This window comes from Hippopotamus amphibius, chromosome 10 (assembly GCF_030028045.1).
Source record: "Hippopotamus amphibius kiboko isolate mHipAmp2 chromosome 10, mHipAmp2.hap2, whole genome shotgun sequence".
NCBI lineage: Eukaryota > Metazoa > Chordata > Mammalia > Artiodactyla > Hippopotamidae > Hippopotamus > Hippopotamus amphibius.
The window spans coordinates 17535835-17562568 of record NC_080195.1 but is presented as its reverse complement, the minus strand read 5'-3'; the positions used below and the strand labels follow the sequence as shown (position 1 = coordinate 17562568).

Sequence of the window (26734 nt, the reverse complement as noted above, 5' to 3'; positions counted from 1 at the left end):
ATATCATTTCTTGTCACTACCTCCCTAGCCTGGTACAATGCCTGTCATGTTGAAAGCAATAAATATCGTTGAATAAACAACAACAGAATGATCCAGAGGCAGTATCTCTGAAGTTGTCAGAAAATAGTGTTTATATTAAAGCTATAGAAGCAAGTTCTAAGTAATTATATGAAAGGTCTAGATCCTAGAGTCTGGAAGACAGAACAAATTGAAAATGAATTTGATTCTAGAAGCTATGGCAGGTTAGGAGTGGTAGGCTGTCAAAGCGTGGATAGCCTTGGTTGGATGGGAAGTTGAAGTTAACTGTACAGTTCCCTTACAGGCACTGGGAAAGAGGGCCGTTAGTGTGGCAGGCACCCAAAACCAGGCTTCTCTCTTTTTCACAAACAAAGCAAAGAGGAATGCCAACCTTTCCTACCCACCCCCCAGCAGTATTCACATCTCTGACTGCCCTGCCCTTTGTGGATTCTTTTTCTCCTGGAAGTTGCTATTTACGATCAGGTTTTCTAAATTTCACCCATAAAACACTGGCCAGGGTTGGGACCAGAGGGTGGGAGTTGGGGGTTGGGAACTAGAGTGAGTAACAAACAGAACAGAAAAACAGGGCGGCTTACCCTGGCCTTCCTTCTGCATCTGCTGTCAGCTGGGATGACCCTGAATATAAATTACTTTGTGCCCTTTCCTGAATTAACTGCAATTTAGGAGTAGTGTTTACCCCGGTATCCTTGGAAACTGGAGATAATGATTCTCATTACAGTTAGTTTCTATATTTAACCATGTGGATGTGTGTGGCTCTCTAGGCACTTTTTCAGTTAGCATAATGTTTGCTTAGTGTTCGTATTTTAGAAAAATAAACTCATATCTCTTTTCAGAATATGTGTACATAAAAAATATATGGGCTGTACATGTGTTGTATGAGAGTCAAATATTTGGGATAAGTTTCCTTCCTATTCTTCCAAAGAAGAGAGAAAATAGAGCTGCTAACATTTGTGATTATTCAGAACATGTTTATCTAGTTTATTGATTAACTGGTCTCTTCTATTCCCTCCCTCTCCCTCCTACTACTCTCTCCACTCCAGCTTCTTTTGTGTCTTATCTGTCTTTCGATCCCTTTAAGTACTGATTAGTTCATTTTCCATAAAGTAAGATAAATTCAAAAGGTAAAACTTGTAAGGTGGGTATTGCGGATGCAGAGTAGACGGGATGAGGGTAGTCTGTAGGCGTGATTGGTTCAGGGAACGTACTAAACATGGCTCAGGTGTTTTCCAGATCCATTATGGCAGTTGTGTTAACTTTGTTGAATATGGTAACTGAAGTTTTCCCTTCTAAGTGCTAACATTTGAAATTGTTCTTATACCTTTTTATTTGATAATAATTTCAAAGTTACAGAAGAGTTTCAAGAATAATACGAGAAAGCTCCACATACCCTTGTTTGATCATTTTGGTTTCCACTTTTCTAAAGTATTCCTTCCCTGCCTTCACCTTAGGCAGGTGCCATGAGACATTTATTATTAAGTTGTGTACTCATATGGTTCTGAGTTTGCTTATGGATTTACTGAAGTCATTTCAAGGAGTCATGAGTGGGAAGTTGTTGTATAACAAAGGGAGTCCAACTCGAGGATGGAAGATGCCTTAGAGGACTGGGGCAGGGAGGGTGGGGGGGACTCGAGGGGGGGGAGCAAAGGAAGGGAGGGAATACGGGGATATGTGTATAAAAACAGATGATTGAACCTGGTGTACCCCCGAAAAAAAATAAATAAACAAATGTTTATAGACAAAAAAAAAAAAAAAAAGGAGTCATGAGGATTGCAAAGATCACTTAGGCCAACACCCTCTGGCATTTGTAGATGAAGGCATTAAATGTCCCAGAGTTGCTACCAGTTCTGTGTCTTTTTTCCAAGTTAACCAGTGTGACTTCAGCTTCTGTCGTACAAATGTTAAAATGTCTCCCTTTCCTTGCAAACCCCTCACCAGATCCCTCTAGCCCAATGAAAGTATTTACCAAGTTGGTTAAACTTTATTGTTGTTTAATAAGAGTTAACACAGATCTGAAAGTAAGCTAACAGCCTTTATGCAATGATTTCAGAATTTCCAGTGTGTTTATATTTTGGGCCAGATGGTTACAACCACTCAACACTGCTGTTTGTAGCACAAAAGCAACTTGAGATAATTTAACAAATGGGTGTGACGGTGTTCCAATAAAACTTTATTTATAAAAATAGCAGGCCCAACGACCCTTGGGCAATAGGTTGTTGATCCTGGAATATGTTAGAAGTTAGACCATTAGAATATTGGGGTTTTACTCATGGTTTTGCTGTCTTTATTAATAAATACCTCTCAGAAATTATTGCAACTTCTTATATTCCACAGTAATTACTGAAGATGTTCAAGAATTAAAAGAATTAGTCTACATACTTAGAAATCAGTTTGGGAGATAGAAAATTATGTTTTCCTTCTTTTAAGGATATTTTTAAGGATAAAATGGATAAAACCTCATACGTGGATTCTGTTATAATCTACCATTAATTCAAGGCCATTGCAAGTTCAAGGATGGAGCCTGAATGGAGCTCTAAGTTGTTTTCCATCATGAAATGAATTTGAGCTCCACAGAAAAAGAACTGTTTTTGTTATTGAAAAACTATCATTACTATCATTTTTAAAAATTATGCAGGATGTTAAAGCTTTTTTAGAAAAAACTACAGACAAATGATCTTGAGACTACAAATGTTACCATCTGTAGTTACTGTTTTAAATGACATGCAAAGCCATGCATAGAAGACTTACACATACAAAATGTTTAACGCTTAAATCTTAAAATTATTTCTTGTTGACAGTAATGATGCAAAATGTGTTAGTTCTGTAACTTCTTGATATCAAATATTTTCAAGATTATTAATTATCTAATTAGAGGGAGAAGAGCTCCACATTTCTTCAAATCTAAAATTCAAATATATAAAATATGATATACTCCAAATTCTTGACCTATGTTTCATTTGACTTTAATATAAATGGTCAGTGGGTAAGGAGAAAAAAAAGACTGCTTAATACTTTCTTGGTTCCACTTAGTATGTCAGAAAACTATTTTTAATTTATATATTGGACAATGCAGCATTACTGTTTGCTATTAAGTCCAGCTGAGGGGATGGTTTCTTAAGTCAACATAATTGTCTAGGGAAGGTGTGTTTCCACCAGGTTAGAAAGAGGCCAGGTTCAGAGGAGTTTGAGCAGGGTTCATTCAGAAGCATTTATTGAACCTCTGTTATGTGCTAGGCACTTCTCCCCCACAGAGATGACTTAGAGGAGAACTGAATAGACATCTTTTCCTAATAGCTAAGGGGAAAAATTGCCTCTGGAAAAGCAAAACAAAAGTGAAGCCTTCTGTCTGCTTTGAGCATGAGGAGAAGGGTAGCTTTCAAAATGCTGCTCCCACCACACAGGGGCTGGAAGGAGAAATGGAAAATGAAACACCCCACTCCTGGGAGCCTGTGAGTTGGTTGCTGGACCAATGTTAAATTAGAACGATCAGTATAGCAGGTAAAAAGAGCTGTTGGAGAAGCACTTCACTAGTAATCACTGTCTAATCATATTATCCACCTTATCACATATAAATATCTCAGAGCAAGATTATGACCAGTAATTTTTGCCCCAGCTACGCACTTATGTGGCTGTTTCAGCTGCCTCGATTCTTACCTGATGCGTGGGCAACTTTTACTCTGCTCCCAGCTCAGGGCCTGTGACGTGGTAAGCGAATGGGAGCAGGCAGAGAACTTCCTGAACACAACTCATTGAATCCGTGGGAAGACTGGAGAAGCTAGCTTAGAAAATGAGCAGAAACCAAGAGAAGGTGGGTGGTGTGGAGCTGGTGTCATGCCATCAGAAAGCGCTGCCGCCCCGAGTGGCCGGCCATCCCCGAGCACCGGAGCCACCCCTGCTCCCTGTGACTCAGGACAGACAGCTCTGGGAGCATCAGCTGGCAGAGCTGCTGTTGTGCCCACGTCCCAGGCAACATGTTTATTTAGCAAGAGCAGGTGTTTGATCTCGTTGGCCTCCGTGGTAGGAAGAAGTGCCAGGAAGACAAAATAACAAACTAAAAAGACACATGTTCCAGAGATTAGTATGGATGAAGACTTCTCAATGAGGAGATTCTCAGTGATTTTTGTTTGTTTTTCTTTTTCATCTTGATGGAAAATTGGTGGATTTTCTTCTCAGAAAAATGGAACCGTGGCCTGTGTGTAATAATTTATGTTGCTGAATTCAGGCATTTTGACTGTTGTATCATCTCTCTCAGCCTTCTTTTCTCTAGGAAGTGGTGAGTTCATGGGTCCCCTGAGACTCCAGCACTGTTTGTGATGACTGGAGAAATACCATCTCATCTTACTTGCAAAATGATGGATTAGCCTTAGATTCTTAATGTTCCCCGTTGGGCAAACAGTTTTCCAAAGATCGTTAGAAAGATAGTCTTAATAGTATGTGGAATCCTTTGATTTTATATTACTGTGTAGATATATTACAGAGAATTAAAAGCATAACATAATTGAATTAATTTCTAATAGTCCATTAAATATTGTTGAAATATTTTTCTCTAATTCTTTTAAGGGTAATTTTGTGATATCTTAATTGTCATCTCAGTCAAATGCTGAGGATGGAAAAGGGTGAAATTTACAGGGCAGGGGTGGGGTGAGGGCAGCTGGGAGGAGGTAGATGACCTGATTTCCTAAGAAGCATATGTTAGCAATAAAGTAACCGGCTATGATGGCTTGAGATTTTTTTCTTTCAAAACTAAATCACATTTGAAACATTCATGTAGCATTTTCCTAATTTGACTTTTCATCTGACTATGACTTTTAAATTCAATTATAAATATTAGTGCCAGAAATGTTAAAAATCCATTTTTATATGGGAGACACCAGAGCAAAAATATCTGCTGCATTTATCATCTTAGCACTTCTCTGCACTCTGAAATGCATACTTGACGATAGTTCATTTTAGATGTGTTGTTGATTACATTTTTAAATGCAAATGAAAGAGAAGTGCTTTTATAGATGACTGAGCTTTCTTTCTTTGCCAGTATTTCTCCATGGTATCCTGAAATTTCTCCTCATGTGGAGTGTCAATTAAGCTTTCCTGCTATACTTAAAGTATTTTGACCTCTTTGGATTGATTCACTGGCATTGCCACCCAAGAGGAACAGAGTGGTCCAAATCAGCTCATCAATAAAATAAACACCAAGCAATAATCAAAAAGTGTTTTTTCTCTACATTCTTTAAAACCAAACATCCAAAGAGTACAGTAGTTTCAAGGTAGTTTATTTATCTTCATGGTCATCTTATAAGAGATACAATCCTTGTAAAAAGCAGTTCATGTGTTTCCAAGAACTTTATAGATTTATTTGATTATAGCTCGGTGAAATTTGGCAGACCAGAATGCTTTGTTATACTTATCTGTTTTCTTACATATATATTGTGGTTTGGGGGTCCCAGAGGTCATCTCCAGAGAGGTAGTAGGTGCCTGAATCTGAAGTGTGGCTTTTCACCAAATTTGTAGGGATGTGAGAGATGGTGCAACTTAAAGTACAGTCTCTGTAATGTGCGTGTAATTCACATTAGAAATACCATAGTGGGAAAAACACCCTGCTCCAAAACAGCTGATGCTGAGCCCTAATGAGAGACACCTGGTACCATTTACAGAGCGAGAAAAAGATTTCAGTGTTATGAGCCTCAAGCTGAAAGTCCCAAGCCTGTCCTGAATTTCAGGGGCTAATTTGTGATCCAGTTTTTTACTCAGTGGGCAACTCCATGTGACCTGTTTCAGGGAGAAAGGCAGTAAGGGATTTATGTGCTTAACTATGGCTAGTGATTATCCAGGGCACCTCCAGGGAGGTCCGTTAATGTGAAAGGATGAGGGGCAGAGACCAGCTGAACTTAATCAAGGTTTTAATTATAGCATATTTTTAATGACATGCAACTTATTCCAGGACTAGGACATACTACAAACTATGAAATGCAGAACTGAGAGCTCTATGTTGGTTGGACAGGATGGAGAGCAGTGATTCATGGTAGGCGCCCATAAACTTGCATCTTAGCAAGCAGCTTTAAAATCCAAGAATTGAATGCATTTCAAACCATCCATAATTTATTGAATACCTCTTTAATTTATTCATTCACTCAGAAATATTTGTTAATGGCTCTTAGAGTTCACATTCTAGTTGGAAGATAGGAAGAACAAATAAGAGACATAGTAGCTTATATAATGTGTTAGAGGGTCCTAAGTATCATGACAGAGAAGCAAAAAGCAGAGCAAGAATGATTGGGAATGCCAGTGGAAGTTTTCCTTTTTTATTTTTTGGAAAACCATACTAAGTCTAGTTGTCATCTGTCAATATTCAAAAATATTACATAATTACTGACTATATTCCCCACACTGTACTTTTCTTACCTGTGACTCATTTATTTTGCAACTGGAAGTTTGTACCTCTTAATCTTCCCCCCCTATTTTTCTTCTCCCCCCACCAGCCTCCCCTCTGGCAGCCACCTGTTTGGTCTCTGAATCTGTGTCTCTATTTAGTTGTGTTGTTCATTTGTTTTGCTTTTTAGATTCTACATGTAAGTGAAATTGCATTGTATTTGTCTTTCTCTGTCTGATTTATTTTACTTAGCATAATGCCCTCTAGGTTCATCCATGTCACTGCAAGTGACAAGATTTCATTCTTTTTTTATGGCTGAGTAGTATTCCATTGTACTGGATATATATGTATGTATACACACACACACACACACACACACATACACCACATCTTTTTATCCACGCATCGTGGTGTGTGTATATGTGTGTGTGTGTGTGTGTGTGTGTGTGTGTGTATGATGGGATAGTCAAGGAATTTAAGCAATGACTCAAAGATGCTGTGGGGTTGAACCATGCTAGCATTGGGGAAAAATGCGTCTCAGGCAGAGGGAACAGTCAGTACAAAGGCCCTGAGGCAGGAGTGTGTGAGCATGTTAGAGGAGGAACAAGGTCATTTTGGCTGGAAGGGTATGAGCAAGGGGCGTAGCTGGCAAGGTCAGAGACATGCAGAAAAGGTACAGCTTATGGGGCCGCATAGGCCATTGTGAGGGTTTGGGCTTTACTTGGGGTGAAGCAGGGATCCACAGCAGGGTGCTGGGTAGCACAGTGATGTGCTATGACTTATGTTTAAAAAGATCATTCTGGCTGCTGTGTCCTCTGGGCTGCTGCATCAGTCCAGGTGAGAAACAATGATCTGTCAGACCACAGTGGGGGCAGTAGGAAGGGAGAGAGGTTGCCAGCTTCTGCATGTATTTTTAGAGACAGCGGGACTGCCTGACAGACATTTGTGAGTTGTGAAAGAAAGTTGCCAACTGATTCCAATGTTTTTGCTTGAACAACTGGAAGGATGGAGATGAGCCGAGATGCAGAGGATGTAGGTAGAACAGAGCTGTGTGGGGATGGGGTGACCATCGATGAGCAGTGGTATGTGGACATGGGAACAGAGATGCTGTGGAAGCAGTGGCATAGATGAGTTTGGCATTTGGAAGAGAGTCTGGACCAGAGGAATACATTGGGGAGTCCTCAGCGTTTAAGTCGATTTAAAGACTTCATATTGGATACATTTGTTCTACCAAGGGAGTGAATATAAACTGAGCAGAGACCAGGACCACAGATGACCAACATGAGAGTTGAGAAAGATGAGCAGGAACCGGTAAAGAAGACTTAGAAGGGGCGGCTAGTGAAGTGGAGGAAAGCTGAGAGAGTGTGGGTCCTGAAGCCTGGGGAGGGGAAGGTATCGAGGAAGGGGGGAGCTATTGACGTTGACAGATATGCTCATGTGTCAAGTAAAATACGGACTGAGAATTTAACAGTGTGAGGTTGAGCCCTTGTTTTAATTTATAACTGACTATGCTCTGAAGACCCCCAAATTTAATTTTAAAGGTTTGACCAAAATGAAACACATATGCCAGTGTGCGAGTTGCTGGGATATCTGGATTCCTTCAATCCAAATTAAAAAGACCTTATTCTATTAGGCAAGCTTAACTTTCTTATTACCTGACGGTAACCTATAGAAAATTTCATGAGAGCAGCAACCGTGTCTGGTCACCGTTGTAGCCCTGATGTGTGACACAGAGTAGCATTCAAGACATACTCGTCTGAAATGAATGGATGCCCGCTGAACTGGTATAATTGAGCCTTTTGTGATCGCAGTAGACATTTCAAGCTTCAAAGAATATGAATCCTTTATGAGAGAATGACCTGCTTTGGCTTTTTATTATTTGATCACTCAAATGTTCATAAACGAGTTTGTAGTATTTTTATGGTTTCAAATTATTATGGGTCAAGTCGTACCCGTCCCTCTTCCCCCCCCCCCCCGACTCATATGTTGAAATCCCAGCCCCTGGTACCTTAGAACGTGACTATATTTGGAATCTTTAAAGAGGTAATTAAGTTAAAATTAGATCATTAGAATGAGTCCTAATACCGTATGATTGGAGGATATTTGAACACATGTACAGAGGAAAGGCCGTGTGAAGACACAGGGAGAAGACGGCCATCACAGGCCAAGGAGAGAGGTCTCAGAAGAAACTAAACCTGCTAAATCTTGATCTTGGATTTCTGGCTTCCAGAATTGTGAGAAGATAAATTTCTGTTGTTTAAGGCACTCAGTCCGTGGTACTTTGTTATGGCAGCCCTAGTGAATTAATACACAAATATAATAATGAAATGCCTCTTTTTTTTCTTTCTGCATATTGAAATGTAATCATCTGTAATAAGGATTTAGATGACAAAATTAATTGTATAACCCACTTGAAAAGTTCAAAGAATAATTAAGAATATTTAGAATATGCAAAATATTTGCCCTAATATACTTATAAAATAATCGCTAAAAAAATAAGTGAAACGCATTTGCAGGAAGCACTCAGACTTAGCCAGCATTGCTCAGAGGTGCTATATTCCATTTTAAAAGTTTTCATATAACCGAAATCTCCCCTTATAATGCTAAATTGTTTTTTATAAATTTATTTACTTATTTATTGGCTGCGTTGGGTCTTCGTTGCTGCACACAAGCTTTCTCTAATTGTGGCAAGCAGGGGCTACTCTTCATTGTGGTGCACGGGCTCCTCACTGCTGTGGCTTCTCATTGCGGAGCACAGGCTCTAGGCGCGTGGGCTTCAATAGTTGCAGCACATGGACTCAATAGTTGTGACGCACCGGCTTAGTTGCCCCGGGGCGTGTGGGATCTTCCTGGAACAGGGACCTAACCCGTGTCCCCTGCATTGGCAGGCGGATTCTTAACCGCTGCGCCACCTAGGAAATCCCTATAATGCTAAAATTTTACCCATTTTAGATTAAAAAAAAAAGACTTTCTAAAATATTCAACTCCCCCTTCTTTGCCCCAGCCTTCTTAAATAGAGTATGCTGTACATAATTTAACCTTAATTTGAGGCTTTCTGAGACTGATACATATATGAAGTTAATATCTAAAAATACCCAAGACCCTTCCTTGAAGTCCTTTGATTTTGCGTTCATTCACTGAAAAAGGCCACGGAGGCGTGGAATTTGTGATTCTGCCGAGGCATTCTTCTGAATCTCAGACACGAGAATCTGGGAAGACTCATGAATGAAGCACTTCAGTGGAAATGCCTAGCCAGACATCTGCATCTCAGCAAAGCCTTGTTTTTCTTTGGCCTACCACTTCTGAGCTTACTTCCTTGAGAAGATCAAACAACAAAAATCCTTCATTGTGGAAATAACCAGAGATGAGAAAGAAAACTTTAACTACCGGTGAATATTACTTTAATTTGTGGTTTGAGAATGATAGTCTCTGGAGCAGGTGATTTTTAGAATTTTTTATTGTGATAAAATGTACATAACATAAAATGTTGCCATTTTACCCATTTTCCATTTTAACTGCACATTTTAAGCATGCAGTTCAGTGGCATTAAGTATATTCCCATTGCGTGCAGCCATCACCACCACCCATCTCCAGCAGTTTCACCTTTCCCGAATGACACTCTGTACCCGTTAAGCAACAACTCCCCATCCTCCTTTTCCCCCAGTTCCTGGCACCCACCGTTCTACTTGCTGTTTCTATATGACTTTGGCTATTCTAGGTACCTCATATATGTGGAAGCATGTATTTCTTTTTGTGTCTCTGTATTTCACTTAAGCTTATGTCTCTAAGGCTTATTCATGTTGTATCGTGTCAGAATTTCATTTCTAACGATCTATGATATTCCACTGTATTATATACCACATTTTGTTTATCTTTTCATTTGTTGGTGGACATTTTGGTTGTTTCTACCTTTTGGCCATTGTGTATAATGCTACTGTGAACATTCGTTTGTAAAGCAAGTCTCTGATTTCAGTTCTTTGGGTATATACCCAGAAGTGGAATTGTTGGATTATATAGTAATTTTGTGTTTAATTTTTTGAGGCCTGCCATACTGTTTTCCTGGAGCAGGTGATTTTGATGGAAGTGTGATTCCAGAGAAGCCTATATATGTCCTTGTAAACGTATCTAAATTTGAAGGTCTCTGGAAGTGTCTGTGAGGTCCATATCAATATCCCCGGAGCAATTTGTAGCTACCTTGCCCTTTGGTGGTGCAGCAGGAAAGTTAGTGGTCAGGGAATTGCGAGTAATCCCATTGTGCCCATGCAGCAGCCTTCGTTCCTGGGGACTGTGATCCTTATGAGAATGCTGGCCATGAGGTATGGCCAAGGCAGAAATGTTGAGAGCTGTTGGCCTGCTGTACCTAGTCTAAAATTCAGCAACACTTTTTAGGTAACCAGAGCACTAATGCTCACTGGTAGAAAGTGTATCTTTTTAAAGAGCAACATGTTAGCAAATTTAAATGGTACATAGGCTGGGTAAACATGAGCTGTTGGGGAGAAGAGGAAAGATACTTGTATCTGTGGATGCATCTGTATCCCATGGTGTTAATCATGAGCTAGATCCTTGTACACAGCCCAGGCAGTGAACACCATTCATGAATGAATAGCAGGCTATTTGTTTTGCCTGCAGATCTGCAGTAAGTGACAATGGTTTTAGGAACAGAAAACAAAGATCAATACATATAATTGTGGAGAGATGCAAGTAGGAAACATGAGCTGCAGCTCACACATTGAGCAGAGGAAGAGACTCAGTCCAGATATTGATGACTGTCTTACTCATTTCTGTACACAATTGTGTAGAACTTCCTGTTTGTGTTCATGAATGCATCCAGTCTATAATCAGGTGGTATTTGTATACTACTGTGCTGTTATCCTGTGCTGTAGAGCAGTAGTAGTGCGCGTCTTTCCTCTGTGACCTGCCAGTGTATGATTATGTCAGATTTGCTTTTGCTGCAACTGAATATACGTACGGTCACTGCAATTACTGTCAGACTGACTGTGCTCACGCTGTTGGTAAATGCAGTATCGCGCAAGGGTATGATTTGCTGCGAGTAAGAGGAAAGATGCATACTGTAATTTAAGCTGAGATCAAAGAAGAATTGTGTGTGTGAGAAGTTTACTTCATGACTCTATGACAGTGAAGTTATAAAAGAAAATATGGCTTCCCAGTGACCCAGTACTGAAGGGTGAGGCAGTGAATAGTTTGATACCTTTGCATGTTTTAATAGATGTTGCGACCCAGTGCGCTCCTGCATTAATTATTGCTGGTGTTAATGTTGTTTTAAGTCTTTTCATTCATCCCTTCAAGTGCGCCACTGTAAATCCTATTCCAATAACCATCATAAACACAGAGGTTGGAATTATAGCTTTGTCCAGTTCCTTTCTATGGAGTACTACACAAGTGTCAGGTAATTTACATGAGCCTAGAAATATTGGTTTAATTTTAAAATATGCTATATATATGCTCTATTATGAGTACCCTGGTCATTTGGTGCTCAACATGTAGCTGCTAACCCTGGGAGATAGTTTTAGGTTATCTGTTTCCATGGAGAAGCAAACAAGAAGCATGATTTTTCTACTTAATAAACCAGAAAGCTAATGTTTAGTAGTGAAAAAAATTCTCTCAGTAGTGCCCTCTGTGATATTATATCCTGAGTATACCAGGTAATAAGAGATTGATCGAATGACATTAAAAAATACACTACAGAAATTGTTTCCATCTCATCTTATTTGTGTATTTTTAAATGCTGAATAACCAAAATACAAGTGGGGTTTTTGCTTACTACCAATAAGAAAATGCATACATATATAAGAAAGATGAGTAGTCACACTGAGCAAAATAATCAGTAAGGCCCTTCCAATTCTAAAATTTGGGTTCTGACTAATGGGGATTTTTCAGGATTTAAAATCTCTGCTTGGCCTTCCCCCCGATAGTAGATAACCATGATCTGCGAACGGGGTAGAACTTTGCTGAAGGTGTCGTGTCCACACTAGCCTGCCTGGTTCAGAGGAGTCGGTCATGCCTCTCAGGGCCAACCCAAAGAAGGGCATGTGGAATTGGGAAGGAAGGGGGTTGGAGCGGAAAAGACCCAGGCATCGTAGGAACTTGAGTTGCTCTGTAGCCATGTGTGGAAGATGAGGCGCTCATACAACTCTAACAGGCTAAATAAACTCGCTGGCACTGAGAATCTCCTCTATTTTAACTGAGACAGAGAGGTTATCAGATTCCTTTGAGTAAGCTTTGAAGTGAGGACACTAAGCCAGGGACCAGCCCTGAGATCAGCTTTCCTTGTTTGACAGGACAGCTTAGTACACTCAGGAATTGGCTTTTTCTTTGCCAAGGGGAAAGTGGCAGTGAGGTTTTTCAGGGCCATAATCGTGAGACAAAACCTTCATTCCCCTTTCAAAACCGATACATTGGAAGACCTATGCATCCCTAATGATAAAGTACAAACGTTCGGTGTGTTCCCAGCCTTCAGCTGGGAAAGTTAGAGTTTACACCAAATCTTTCTGTAGAGTAGTTTCTTAGGTATTTAGAGCAGTGATTTGGTCAAATTGCTAAAGAAATGTGGGGAGAGAGAGAGAGGAGAACTTCTAACTTGGAAAAATTTTTATAACAATAGGAATTACAAATTCCCATTCCAGGAGGGATGTATGTTCTGTTCTCTTCATTGCCAGTTTCTACAAGTGAGGGATTTCCCGCAAGGGTGTGTATCTGGGCAATAGGGACTTCAAGAATGATCTTTCCCTCTGCTGCTGAGAAGGGGGTCAGGAAGCCCCTGTGCCCTCTCCTAATCTTCTTCCCTGCATCACCGTCTCACTCTTATCCTAGAAACTTGGAGCTCTCTTCCTTCCCTAAGCTCTTGGATTGAAAGCTCAGGAAAGCCAAGCCCTCAGCACTGAAATATAACCAAATATTTGAATTTTTTGTGCCCAAAGGTTTGTAAAATGACCTGTTTCCAGGTTATGTTTAAGTTGGTTCGTGGAGGAAGGGTGACAAAAAGAGAACATCTTAAACCCTGATCTCCAGAGCATCCCTCATCAGAAGTAGCAGGTTGCGGTCCAGGTGCTTTTTGGTTTTTTTTGTTTGTTTCTTTTTTGGTTTTGTTTTTTTAATTTTTATTGGAGTATAGTTGCTTTACAATGTTGTGTCAGTGTCTACTGTACAGCAAAGTGAATCAGCTATACGTATACATATATCCCCTCTTTTTGGGGTTTCCTTCCCATTTAGGTCATCACAGAGCAGTGAGTAGAGTTCCCTGTGCTATGCAGTCGGCCCAGGTGTTAAACGCGGAGGGCCCAGTGTGTGGGAGTAGCCAGAGAAGGAATGGCTGCCCAGGACAAAGAAGCCTGGAGGGGGTATGCAGTTGGGGGCGCCAGATGTCACAGATCCTGGGAGACCGGGTGGAATCCTTGGAAGACGTTTGGAGTCCGACAGACCTAATATATAGATCCTAGCACCATACATTTATGACTGAATGACATTGGGAACGTTATTTTACTTCCGTGAGACTGCCTTCCCAACTTTTAAAATTATGGTAATAATACCTTCCTTACAGATTGTTGTAAGGTTTAAATGAGATAAACATTTGAAGAAATGTTAGCACAATTCCTGGCTTACCGTAAACATTCAACAAAACGCTCCCTTCCTCTAGTTTATCCTCACCCCTTGTCATCTGACCCCACCCCTTACAGCCTAGTGATGCCCTGTCACCCCCCCCCCCCCCCAGCCTTTCCCCCGCTTGAGCTGCTGGCTTATTTTGGAGAGTGTTACGGGCTGAGTTGTGTCTTCCCCCAAATTCATAGGTTGAAGTCTTAACCTGCAGGACTTCAGAATTTGGAGATGAAGCCTTTAAAGAGGAAATTAAGTTAAAGAGAGGTCATGAGGGTGGACCCTAATCCAGTATGACTGATGTCCTTGTAAGAAGAGGAAATTTGGATCTAAAGATGTACAGAGAGAAGACTGTGAAGATATGAGCAGAAGATGGTCATCTACAAGCTAAAGAGAGAGGCTTCAGAAGAAATCACTTCTGCCGACACCTTGATCTAGGATTTGTAGCCTCCAGAACTGTGAGGAGATAACTGTCTGATATAGAAGCCAAGCAGCCTGTGGTACTTTCCCAAACCAAGTAATACAGGAGTCATCACTCAAGACTTGAGGTGAGAGGAATGTCTGCTCTCATGGCCCAGCAGGTAGGGGAAGAGAAGGAGGGCAGCCTCTTCTCTGCCCTAGTGGAAGGGAGGCGAGTTTGGATGTTGCAAACTCAAAAAGGCTCCATTGACACAGAGTAGTGAGTTTTTGTAATATTATTAATTTATAATTTTGTGATATTGTTTCAGGTACCTTAAGCATTAGAAAGGCTTTGGATGGCTGGTATGGAGGCCTGACCACCCACATAACACATGACTTGAATAACACTTTGGATCATAACCTGTTCTTTTTTTTTTTTTAATTTTTATTAAAGTGTAGTTTATCTACAATGTTGTGTTAGTTTCAGGTGTACAACAAAGTGAATCAGTTATACATGTACATATATCCACTCTTTTTTAGATTCTTTTCCCATATAGGCCACTACAGAGTATTGAATAGAGTTCCCTATACTATACAGTAGGTCCTTGTTAGTTATCTGTTTTATATATAATAGTGTGTCTATATCAATCCCAATCTCCCAATTTATCCCTCACCCCTACTTTCCCCCTTGGTAGTCATAAGTTTGTTTTCTACATCTGTGACTCTATTTCTGTTTTTTAAATAAGTTCATTTGTACATTTTTTTAGATTCCACATAGAAGTGATATCATATATTTGTCTTTCTCTGTCTGACTTCACTTAGTATGATAATCTCTAGGTCCGTCCGTGCTGCTGCCAATGGCATTATTTTATGGCTAATATTCCATTGTATATATGTACCACATCTTCTTTATCCATTCATCAGTCGATGGACCTCATAACCTGTTCTTAAGTAAGAGCCTTCCTGTGTCTTGGTTTATATTGGCGGAATTACTGCTGTTCTTTTTTTTTTTCTTTGATGTTGCATTGTGCCATTCTTCAGGAGAAGGTCTCTTGATCCTTTTCCATGGTAGTTTAATAATTTCTAGCCCACAGAGCATCTAGTTTAGATCAGCATAGTTTGTTAGGTATAAATCCTGGGGTAGAGGCAGGGCAGATGCATCCTACTTCTCCCCAGATTACACAGTTCCTCCACTCCTCACATGGAGATGCTGATGTGTGCCAGGCCCTATTACAACCTGGACAGCTCTTGGAGGGGTAGGTGGGGGTGAAGTTGAGAGGAAAAGGGCTCTGGAAAGAGTAAGGAAAGAAGATGTAGGTTTAAAATTCACTGATGTAGTGTGTTCTCATTATGTTAATTTGTCTACATTGTCATTCACCTGCATTTCTCTGCTTATTCACACTCAAAAGTTCTTCCAGCAATTTATTGCCATCCGCTTGGAATTTCACTCTCAGGAAGACTGTAGCACTGCTGGCAGCAAACTAAAAATGCACGGTGTGCTGCTTTCTCCAGGTTGTTTATAAAACTGTTAACACTAAACTTTGGGGGAACTCCTACTCTTGTTACACTGTTTAGTGATTTATTTATGCTCCATAGTCAACTAACAGTCATTGAGCTCCTCGTATGGGCCAGGCTCTATTCTAGGTGCTTTTACTACCCTAGTTCATTCTCAGTACAGCCCAATGAGGTGACTATTGAGATAAGGCTGAGGAGAGAAGTGACTTGGCTGAGATATAACATCAAATCCGGCACAGCCAGGATTCAAACCTCAGTGAAAGACATGCAAAAGAAACAAACAAAAACCAAACGGTGTGTTGTGGTAAGGATTGTAGCGGGGACTGGACAGGAGGGCCTCTGTGAGAAACTGACCTGTAACTTGCAAACTGGAGATGCTCAGGAGTGAGCCAGGAGTGGTGGCAGGTGAAGAGGGTAAAGACACTAAGGCTTAGTGTGTTCTAGAAGGTCAACCTGTTTGCAGCTTAGTGAGCAAGGGGGGTGAGTGATGAGAAGTGATCTTGGAGAGGTGGCTAAGAGCTGGGTTACGTTCAAGCTCTGAGGTCTGAGTAGTAAGGAGGTTGTGCTTTAGTGTAAATTCAGTGCAAAGCCACACAAGGGTTTTTAGTGAGATGATGTCATCAATTTACATTTTAGGGCTTCCCTGGTGGCTCAGTGGTTAAGAATCTGCCTGCCAATGCAGGGGACATGGGTTCCATCCCTGGGCCATGAAGATCCCACATGCCGAGGAGCAACTAAGCCCATGCGCCACAACTACTGAGCCTGTGCTCTAGAGCCCAAGAGCCACAACTGTTGAGCCCACATGCCACAACTACTGAGTCTGTGCTCTAGAGCCCAAGAACCACAACTGTTGAGCCCACGTGCCACAACTACTGAGGCTGTGCTCTAGAGCCCAAGAGCCACAACTGTTGAGCCCACGTGCCACAACTACTGAGCCTGTGCTCTAGAGCCCAAAAGCCACAACTGTTGAGCCCACATGCCACAACTACTGAAGCCTACAACCCATGCTCTGCAACAAGAGAAGCCACTGCACTGAGAACCCCACACACTGCAACAAAGAGTAGTCCTTGCTCGCCACAACTGGAGAAAACCTGTGCAGAAGCAACGAAGACCCAATGCAGCCAGTAAATAAATAAATAAATAAATAAATAAATAAATTTATTTTAAAAAATTTACATTTTAAAAGAGACCATGGTTTTCGTATTGCAAAATGAGTGTTAAGGACATAGACTCCTGGCCTGTGTTTGTGGTTGGCACTTGTGAGGTCTGGTGGCTTTTATGTAACCATGAGAGCCTACACTGGAAACAGTGCATTTTCAGGTCCAGGTGATGTGACGCCTTACCCTTATTCTTTGTTAATATTCTGAAACTGCTTTCCTGTCCTTGACAAAACAGTTCCTACAAACCCACCAATAAATTTACTTATAGAATGACTTTTGCCCTAGGCTTTTAAAAGTCAATATTTTTTTTTCAAAATAAAGCAGAGTAGGACTGAAGATAATTTTAGAGCTAGAGGAACATTCAAGATCAAGTGCGAGTTTTTGTTTAAACAATAAGATTGAAGATGAGCTGAGTATCATCATCAAGATCACACATATTGGGAGGATTGGCCTGGAGTCCAGGTCTTCTACCACCCAGTTAAATGCAAGGATGGAGGATCCAGAGAGGGGACAATGTTGTCACGTTTAAGAAGCAAGAAAGCCCAGAGTGGCTGAAGCACCATGTGTGGGAGGCGGAGTGGCAGGAGATGAGTTTTTAGCCAGGGAGGCAGGGACTTCAGTTGTCAGTAAACTCACAGTGACGTGTGATGATCACAAAGGAAAACATAGTTTGCTAAAGACTTAAAAACGTAAGTAAATCTGTTGTAAAGAAAATAAATTCAAAAATGTTAGGAAGAAATGGATGCAGTTGAAATTCAACTGGAAATATCAACGTGAGTAATATGTTTTTCTTTGGGCTGTCGTTAAAATAGTCTAGCAGCAGTGTCACCAGTATTCAGGGGGATGATCTGATGTATTTCTCCTACTGCCCCAGTTTTGACCTCTGATACATTAAAAGTGAACTAACGCTTCTTGGAAAGTGGCTGAAAGGACAGAGGATCCTGCTTCAAGGAGTTTTCATGGGCTGGTTTCACCAAAGAATTCACTGTCAGTTCAACAAAGCATTTCAAAAAGAGAGTAATTAATTCTGTTAGAGTAACTTGAGTACCGAGAATTAGTAGGGAGGTGACCTTGACAGGACTGATAGCAGTGGAATGTTGGGGGTGCAGAACAAGTTGGTGTTGGCCGAGGCAGTAACAAGAAATTCGGGGATAGAGGCAGTGTGTTTGGATGATGGTTAAAGTAAGTTTTCCTGTGAAAGGGCCCGAAAAATGGGATGGCAGCTGGAGACAGGAGGTCAAAGGAGAGATGTTGTTAGGACAGGAGATATGAAAGCATATTTGCAGTGCTATTCCTATGTTCATCTTAATTTTCTGAATCTGAGCTGCTTCTATTGCTTAATTGAAAATATTTTAATGTCCTTGTTTTTTCCATTAGTTTCAACTTCTAACTAAAATGGCCCCATAAACTCTAAGCTTTGTGAGCTGAGGATGGAGTCTCAGTTTACCATTTTTATCCTCAGTGGTGTGACTATGGTATAGTCAGTGGATGTTTTTCAATAAATGAGTTAAAGGTAAGCAGAAAAAAATAAGCTTGGCTGTAAAGTTATCCTTAAGATTCATTCATTAGAACCAGTTCTTCACTTCCGGTACTCCTCTTTATCACAGTGGACATATGGGGCTAAGATGTGTGTATCTCAGACTGCCCTAGTGGATTTATATAGAGAAGGTACTGTGTTTATGCAATAAAAGTAAATTATTTCTCCAAAACAGAGAGTTTGAATTTGAAGGCAAGAAAAAGGAAATTCCGATTAAGAAAAGAAATAAAAAGTTCACAGTATACATTTGTGATGAAAATACCCAAAAACCAAATTGTTCTGGAAAAAATTATGTAACTGTTCTTTGCTAATTTAAGGGGGGAAAGTACATTTTTTTAAGCTACTATGAGGGCGTTTTAGTATCTGAAGTTTTGGTTTTTGGATGTACTTAGAACTAAAAATTGAACTAGATTCAAGTTACTGACAATTTAACAATGGTGGGCTGCTACTTATCAACAGGTATCGTATTTGACAGCAAACTCTCAATTGTGTAATTGCCAAGGCAAAATTTTAAAAAATCAGTTGGTAAAATATAGGACTAGAGTGATCTTTGAGATGAACTTTTGCTTTTAATCAAGATTGAATTTAAATCGATCTAGACTAAATCGGCTCTAATATTTTTAGAGCTCTTTAGAAGATAGGGTTGGATAGTATCCTTAGGCAGTCATATGGTGTAAATATGGAGTTAATGTGGATACGATTATTTGCAGTCAAGTTTTTAGAATATGACAAAGGATTTTATTATTGTTTTCCCTCTAGCAGATATATAAAGTTAATTTATGTAATTTGCTAGCTATAATTCCAATTTATTAATTTATAATAAATAATAAACTTGGCTTCAGAACTGATAGAAAAGATCGACACATATCTTCTTAGTAGACTATTTCCAGAATAAAATTAGATTATAGATTCAAGGTGTGACAATTAATTTTATGTGTCAACTTGGCTAAGCTATGGTGGCCAGTTATTCGGTTAAATACAAGTCTAGATGTTGCTCTGAAAGCATTTTTTAGATGTGATTAATGTTTAAGTCAAGAGACTGAGTAAAGCAGGTTCTAATCAGATGAAGGGCATAAAAGCAAAGACTGAGGGCTCCTGAGGAGGAAGCATCTATGCCCCTAGTCTGCCTTCAGACCCAAGACTGCAACATTAACTCTTCCCTGGCTCTCCAGCTTCCCACCTGCTCTGCAAATTTTGAACTTGTCATCCCCCATATCCCTGTGAGTCAACCCTTAAAATTCATATTCATTCATTCTCTACCCCCCCATCTCTCTCTATCTTTCCCCCACACCGCCTTCCTCCTCCCTCCTCTCTCCTCCCTCCTCCCTCCTCCCTCCTCCTCTATACACACACCCACCCACCCACCCCTCTTGGTTCTCTGTCTCTGGAGAACTAATATACAGGGGTTGAAAAATGTTCTCTATAGAGGGCCAGATAGTAAACATTCTAGGCTCTGCAGGCCATCCTCTCCCTGTCACAACTACCCAACTCTCCATTGTAGCACAGAAATAGCTGTGTAAATGAATGCGTGTGTCTGTGTTCCAGAAATTTTTATTTACAGAAGCAGGTGGCTGGCTGTGTTTGGGCTGAGGACTGTAGTTTACTGACCCTTGGATTAAATATTGCTTGATAATTCATGTGAAAGAGATAAGTGAGGTATGCCTTTAATTTGTGTGTGTGTGTGCATTTTTAAGGATGTTTACTCAAGCCAGATTTGAAACAAGAAGCAGTTTGTCATCCTTGTGCACATTAGGGGTTACTACTTTGACTGACAGTCTTGACTCCTCAGCTTTGTTTTTACCTGTTTTATTTTTACACTAGAATTTCTTAGACATCAATACTACAGCAAAAGTATCACGCATTAATTCTCCTGATGGGTGAGCAATCAGCCTTTATTCTGACACTCTACTCTGTTTCTTAGAGCAATGATTAATGAGGGAGGAGGAGGGTTAGGCAGAGAGGGTAGCCAGGAAACAACTGGCCGTTCGACCTGCCAGCCTTGCAGTATCTTGGCGGTTCTAGATTCTGAGATGTAATTCTTAAAGGCCTTCATTTTGCTCTTAGCAAAAGAAACATTCTTGCTAGCACTGGTAATAATTTATCATTCCCACTTTCTCTCTTCCAATACACCATCAGTGCCAAGAAAGTACTTTAATTCTTTTGGATCTTTCAACAAGGCAGAGTCCTTGTTGCCTAGTTGTACTGCAATTAATCAGGGAGAAGTTTTAAATTCTGCAGGTAGATTGGAAAGTTGGAAATCTCTAAAGCAACATACTATCATTGTAGGCAAGGGAACCAGGAAGAGATTAGGCTAATCCAAGACAAAATTAGGCAGATAAGTTTTTTTTTTATAAATTTATTTATTTATTGGCTGCATTGGGTCTTCATTGCTGCACACAGGCTTTCTCTAGTTGCAGCAAGCAGAGGCTACTCTTCATTGTGATACACAGGCTCCTCATTGTGGTGGCTTCTCTTGTTGTGGAGCACAGGCTCTAGGCAGGTGGGCTTTAGTCGTTGTGGCACACAGGCTCAGTAGTTGTGGCTCACGGGCTCTAGAGTGCAGGGTCAATAGTTGTGGCACACAGGCTTAGTTGCTCCGCAGTGTGTGGCATCTTCCTGGGGCAGGGGTTGAACCCGTGTCCCCTGCATTGGCAGGCAGATTCTTACCCACTGTGTCACCAGGGAAGTCCTAGGCAGATAAGTTTTTGAAATGAAAATGAAAATTGTGACCTACAGTGTTACTGTTGTATGTATTTAGATGGTCACCAGATGTATGAAGGGTAAATATTTTAGCGTAATAACAGCAGTGCTCTTATTCCCAAGAGTAAATTGTATCTCACTTCTTTGGAATGAATGTAAGATTTAGGCGTTTTTTTAAAAAAGTCATTGTTTTTATTCATTAGGTTGAACAGATGGTGTCACATCCAAAATAGCTCTTCTCCCTTTTAAGCTAAGCTTGCACATGGACTGACTGCCGTATCAGGAATGAAGTTTTTGTGTCTTGTCATCATGCTGTGCAAGGATGAGTACCCCCATCTTTGTTTATACTATCAAGTTTCTAGAATGACACATTTATATCAAAAGGCAAGATACCGAGCGCTAGGTTATTTTTCACCTTTTATTTTTCACTTTGTAAAGTCTGTTTTGAGTCAGAGTTTTGCGTTGATGTCTTTCAGAGGACTGTACAAATACTACTCGTCTCTGTAATTTGTCTTCATTTGTAGCCCCCTTTCCTCTGTGTTATCTATTACGGTTAGTATTCGCAAAATTAAATCTCATGTATTGTAACTGCTTGTATGTTTGGGGGACTTACTGTGTGTCAGGCAGTATGTTAAGTACATGACGTGTATTACCTCTTTTAATTCCACAGCAGCTCTAATGATACTGCTGTCGTTATTGCTCTGCTTCCTTCGTGATGGAGTGTGTAGTAGGATCCCTGCGTAGACCAGCAAGTGGCAGAGGTGGGATGGAGCTTTGCCGGGCTTTATCCACAGCCTGTGCGCTTTAGTTTCATAATGTTCAGTAAGATTCTTTTTTATTTTGACACACTGAACTATTACAAAGTAAAATAGTAAGGAAGAGCCAAATTCAGGAGGGAAAAACCCTACAAATGTATAAAACCTTTCTGTCTTCTTTTAAAAGTTGCTCAAAACCCAGTTGAAGCCAGTGTCTTCTTCAGGCTTTTCCTTTTTAGAGGACCCCGTGGTCTTCCCTTTCTCCTTTGTGTAGTGAGGTATTGTCCTCACTTCTGGACACGTATGCTCTCAGGCAGTACAGTTAAGATTAGTTTTGGTTTTGCAGGTTACTAGTTGAGTTTCTACAGTGTGCTAAGGTGACAGGTAAAAGAAATAACTTTGTTCTTGAAATTTGCGAGCCCACAGAAGAAAGAATTAACTTTTTTCATATGTCTGCTTTGGGATTCCACTTTTATGTGATGCAAATTAATGGTGTTTTCTTCTGTTTGTCTTTTTCATTCAGTAAACGTTTATGGGGCAGTTGCTCTATGCCAGTTATTGTGTTTTAATGAGGAACTAATTTTAATAAGATCCAGCGTAGCCCAAAGTCCTAATATTTTTGTCACATGTGTAAAGCTTTAAAATTGAAAATAAAAGAATTTCTCAAATAGAATTAACTAATGTGCTGCTCATTGTGACTTGGAGTATAGCTCATCCGCCTCCATTTTCTTTTAATAAAAATAGAAATAACTATATTAATTTACCTCAAAAGCTGGTTTTTAGAAACTGTGGTAAAGATGATTATAAAAGATTTGAAATTTTTGTATGTGTGCAGTTGGAGAATAAGTATCATAATTTTTAAATAGACCAAACTGAAATTCTGTGAAATAATAAAATTAAATAACACTGGATAAAACTCAAAATTCACATTAAAACTCAATAGTGATTTTTGGAAATCTGTCATAAATAGGATCCATATTGCTATTTAATTCTTCTTTTGATATAAATAATCACATTACATGTGGCTTACCATCCATTTTTTCCAAAAATGAGTCTGTATTTTCCATATATTATCTTTATATACATATATATTAGAAACATATGTGGCTAAATTACAACCTTAAACAGTCATTTATGAACAAAATAGAAAAAACATTGTATTCTATGTGGTTTTGTCAAAGGAAGTGTTGAAATTGACAACTCTTCCGCTGAATTGAAAATTGTGAAGAAACAGTAATTTCCTCAATATCATAAGTCAAAACCAAATATAGTCCATATATCTGTTAGTGAAATAGGTCAGTTTGAAAGTTTTGATACTGCTATTTAATCAGGAATAAATCTTAAGACTTTGCTAGTATTTATTAAATCATTTGAAAGTAGTTGTACATAACTTTATTTAGAACATATGTAACAAATATGAGATTACTTCCCAGAGTATATAAAAGGCTCTCGGTAAGTAAAAGAGGCGTAGACCAATGGAAAAGTGGTAATTCAATCAGAAGAGATGGGAAAAAAACAATCATTTTATTTTTTAATAAAAATTATTTTTGAAGTTCATTAGTAATGAGGGAAATGAATACTAAAACAATGATTTTTATTTTGGCCTAAAATGTTGAGAAAAATTAAAGACATTTTATGTTCATAGGAAATTTGATAGCCTCAGAATTTTTGTGGGTGTGTAATTGATACAGTCTTTTTGGACTTTCACATTTTACTCTATAAATGCTATTGGTATTATTTACCATAGGTATGCATCCATGAGTAACTTGTTTAAATGAAAGTAAAAAAAAAGAAAGAAAAAGATCTGTGAATTTTGAAATACATTAAGAGAAAAACAAGCTGTGAAGGACAGAAATAGCTTTTCAAAAGATGTCCTTGAATGCACATCCAGCCAATATATTAATTGTCCAGGACAAAAAACTTACCACCTTATACTGACCATACTTTTTCTTTTTTTTAACTGTCATTTTGTTCTACGGTTTCAATTCTGACAACTAGAGTCATGGGTTAGCAAATACATTTTCTTTAAAACACCAGCAACTCTGGAATGGGTGTTAAGGGTCATTCCTAAATAATTGCACAAATGGATTCAAATTGCTTTTGCATTTCGTTAAATTCGCTGAAGGAGTAGAAATGTTGATCCAACAAAGAATTGTAGTCAATTTTGGAGCACTTTGAAGACAGGGACGTCAGGGCCTACAGAGAAATGCATGAAGGGAGTGCTGGGGTCACACAGAAAAGACAGCTTGGTGCTTCCTCTGCCCTCACATTAACCGCTGCAGGGATTCTGTGAGATCGAGCACTATGACTCTCGCCTCTGATGGACGAGCACACTTGTGGAACAGGCCATTTGTACGTCAAAGATCATCTGTGTCTGCCTGTCCCATCCTGGGGATCAGAAGTGTTACAGGAAATTGAGAGACCAGGACACATTTAAAGGAGCCACATCAAGGTTGGTGAGAAATCTGGAAATCAGCTATTTTGGGGGTTAAAGAGAACACATGAAGGTCTCCTGTTTAGATTTTCTGTTTATTGCTACAGATTGGAAGCCTAGATACCATAGGTAGAAGCCACAAGAGGCTCGTTTCGGCACCCTCTGATCTTACACTCATTCTTAGAGCAATCCAGTAAGGGAATGGGCTGCTCTCCAAAACTGTCACTCCCCCTCACTCCAGAAATGACTAAACTGTAGCTTACTTGGGATGGAGGTTGGTTGGATCAGGTAATCTTAAAAATCTCTCACAATGTTATTCTCTGATTCCAGTGCTGCTTTTTTTTTTTTTAATAAGTATTACCATTTTATTTATTTTTAATTGATTGATTGGCTGCATTGGGTCTTCATTGCTGCGGACAGGCTTTCTCTAGTTACCGTTAGCAGGGGCTACTCTTTGTTGTGGTGTGTGGGCTCCTCATTGCGGTGGCTTCTCTTCTGGAGTATGGGCTCTAGGGCTGTGGGCTTCAGTAGTTGTGGCTCTCAGGCTCTAGAGCACAGGCTTAGTAGTTGTGGCGCAGGGGCTTAGTTGCTCCATGGCATGTGGGATCTTCCCAGACCAGGGATCGAACCCGTGTCCCCTGCATTGGCAGGCAGATTCTAAACCACTGCACCACCAGGAAAGTCCTGCCCATGCTTTTTAAGGCAATGAAATTATATTCCAGAACAAAAGCCTAGAATACCGTACCCCTTTAAATAGCCAAATAGGAACAAATATACGTAAACAAAGTCAAATCTTCCCTTGCTACAACTGAGATAGGCCAAAACTTCCCACAGACTTTAGTACAAATGGAGGAAGACCACATAGGAAACAAAACAAGCAGACAATACAGAAGGCGAGAAAACTGCTGGGGTTACTGAGTATGGTTTCTGGTCCCAGCTTGTGGTCCCTGTCCTCATCTACCTGCCACCTTGCGATATGTACAGTGGCCGCTCAGGGATGGCAGTTTCTCGGGCATGCGGTCTGGGCCCCTCATCGTACAGTAGGAAGTGATTAGTCATCGAGCATAGGAATTTGTACTTTCGGAAATACAGCAAGAGACGTGTATGCTGGACACACATTTTTTTCCTTCTGGAGAGCTGACTCGGTTGTTGCCAACTTATAAAGAGCAATCACTGTCTCTGGAAATGTGATGAGCTGGAGAACTTTTACCTGAACTCTGTAGTTGGAAGGAAACCCGAGAAACTGATCAATACAAGAGTAAGACCTGCCAGGGCCACGCTTGATGGGGTGTGTTTTCAGCCAGAGCCTGGCTGAAAGCGGCTACCAGCCTTCCCTCCCCACTTCTCTCCCACAGTGCTCGCCTCTCCTCTAAACGAAGTTGAACAAATATTTAAAAAACGTTGGTTTGAAAAGGAGCCAAATTATTAACCTACTTAAGCGTCTTATGTCTCTGTCAGGCCCTGTGTTTGCCATAAGTTTCATATAACCTATTGCCTGTCTCTTTTCTCTGTTTCTATAGTGTCCATGGAAAACATTGGAGAACAAGGTAAGACATATCATTGCCTTAGATCTAAAATTTAAAAAATAGTTTGAAAAATCAAATAACATTCATTTAGATTTGGTTGGAGTTAATAAATTATACTTTGAGAATGTTGGAGTCAGGATGGGGTTAAAGACATCTCATTCTCTCAGTCCTGAGACTGAATACTCTCAGACGCTTGGCAGAGAACTCTACCCTGACATGGCAGTCACTGTGCCAAAGATTCTTGTGGCTTCGAGATACAGGGATGTCAACAATCTGCTGTTTCAACTCAAAGTATGACCCCATACCTGAGTCACCTACGTAATTCATGAAAAATATCATTGTCATCTCATACTGATTTAAGTGCCTTATTAAATCATTGAATGTTTTAATGATTCTATAATAGGAATATCAGCTTCTTTTAAAAAGTTAAAATTGCCGTTAAGGTTTAAAAATAACAAACATACTATATTTTAAATTAGCATATTTTATTCAACTGTATCTTACACAAGTAGGTTATATATTAATATATGATCCAGAATTCATTTTTATCACTGTATACAAAATTAATATTTCAGCTTTGCATAGGGCTTCAAGACTAAAACACCACACAAAGTGTGTTTATGTACACAACCTAAAAAGAGTATTCAGAATGCTTTTCTTAATGATTGTCCCATGTGATCAGTAAGAAACTCTA

The 26734-nt window shown here is 39.8% G+C and overlaps 1 protein-coding gene across 2 annotated transcripts in view; it reads left to right on the top strand.

Annotated features, from left to right (window-relative positions):
* The window catches only part of ZDHHC2 (zinc finger DHHC-type palmitoyltransferase 2), a 68724-nt gene that overhangs the window by 2111 nt on the left and 39879 nt on the right, over window positions 1-26734 (top strand). Inside the window, exons 1-2 of one of the 2 annotated variants that reach the window (XM_057697842.1) lie at window positions 4289-4309; window positions 26035-26061. In XM_057697842.1, coding sequence (XP_057553825.1) covers window positions 26040-26061 — 22 coding nt within the window. In that variant the 5' untranslated portion in view covers window positions 4289-4309; window positions 26035-26039. Of the gene's footprint in view, window positions 1-4288; window positions 4310-26034; window positions 26062-26734 lie in introns of those variants that run through there. The other variant, XM_057697841.1, reaches the window with a different exon arrangement.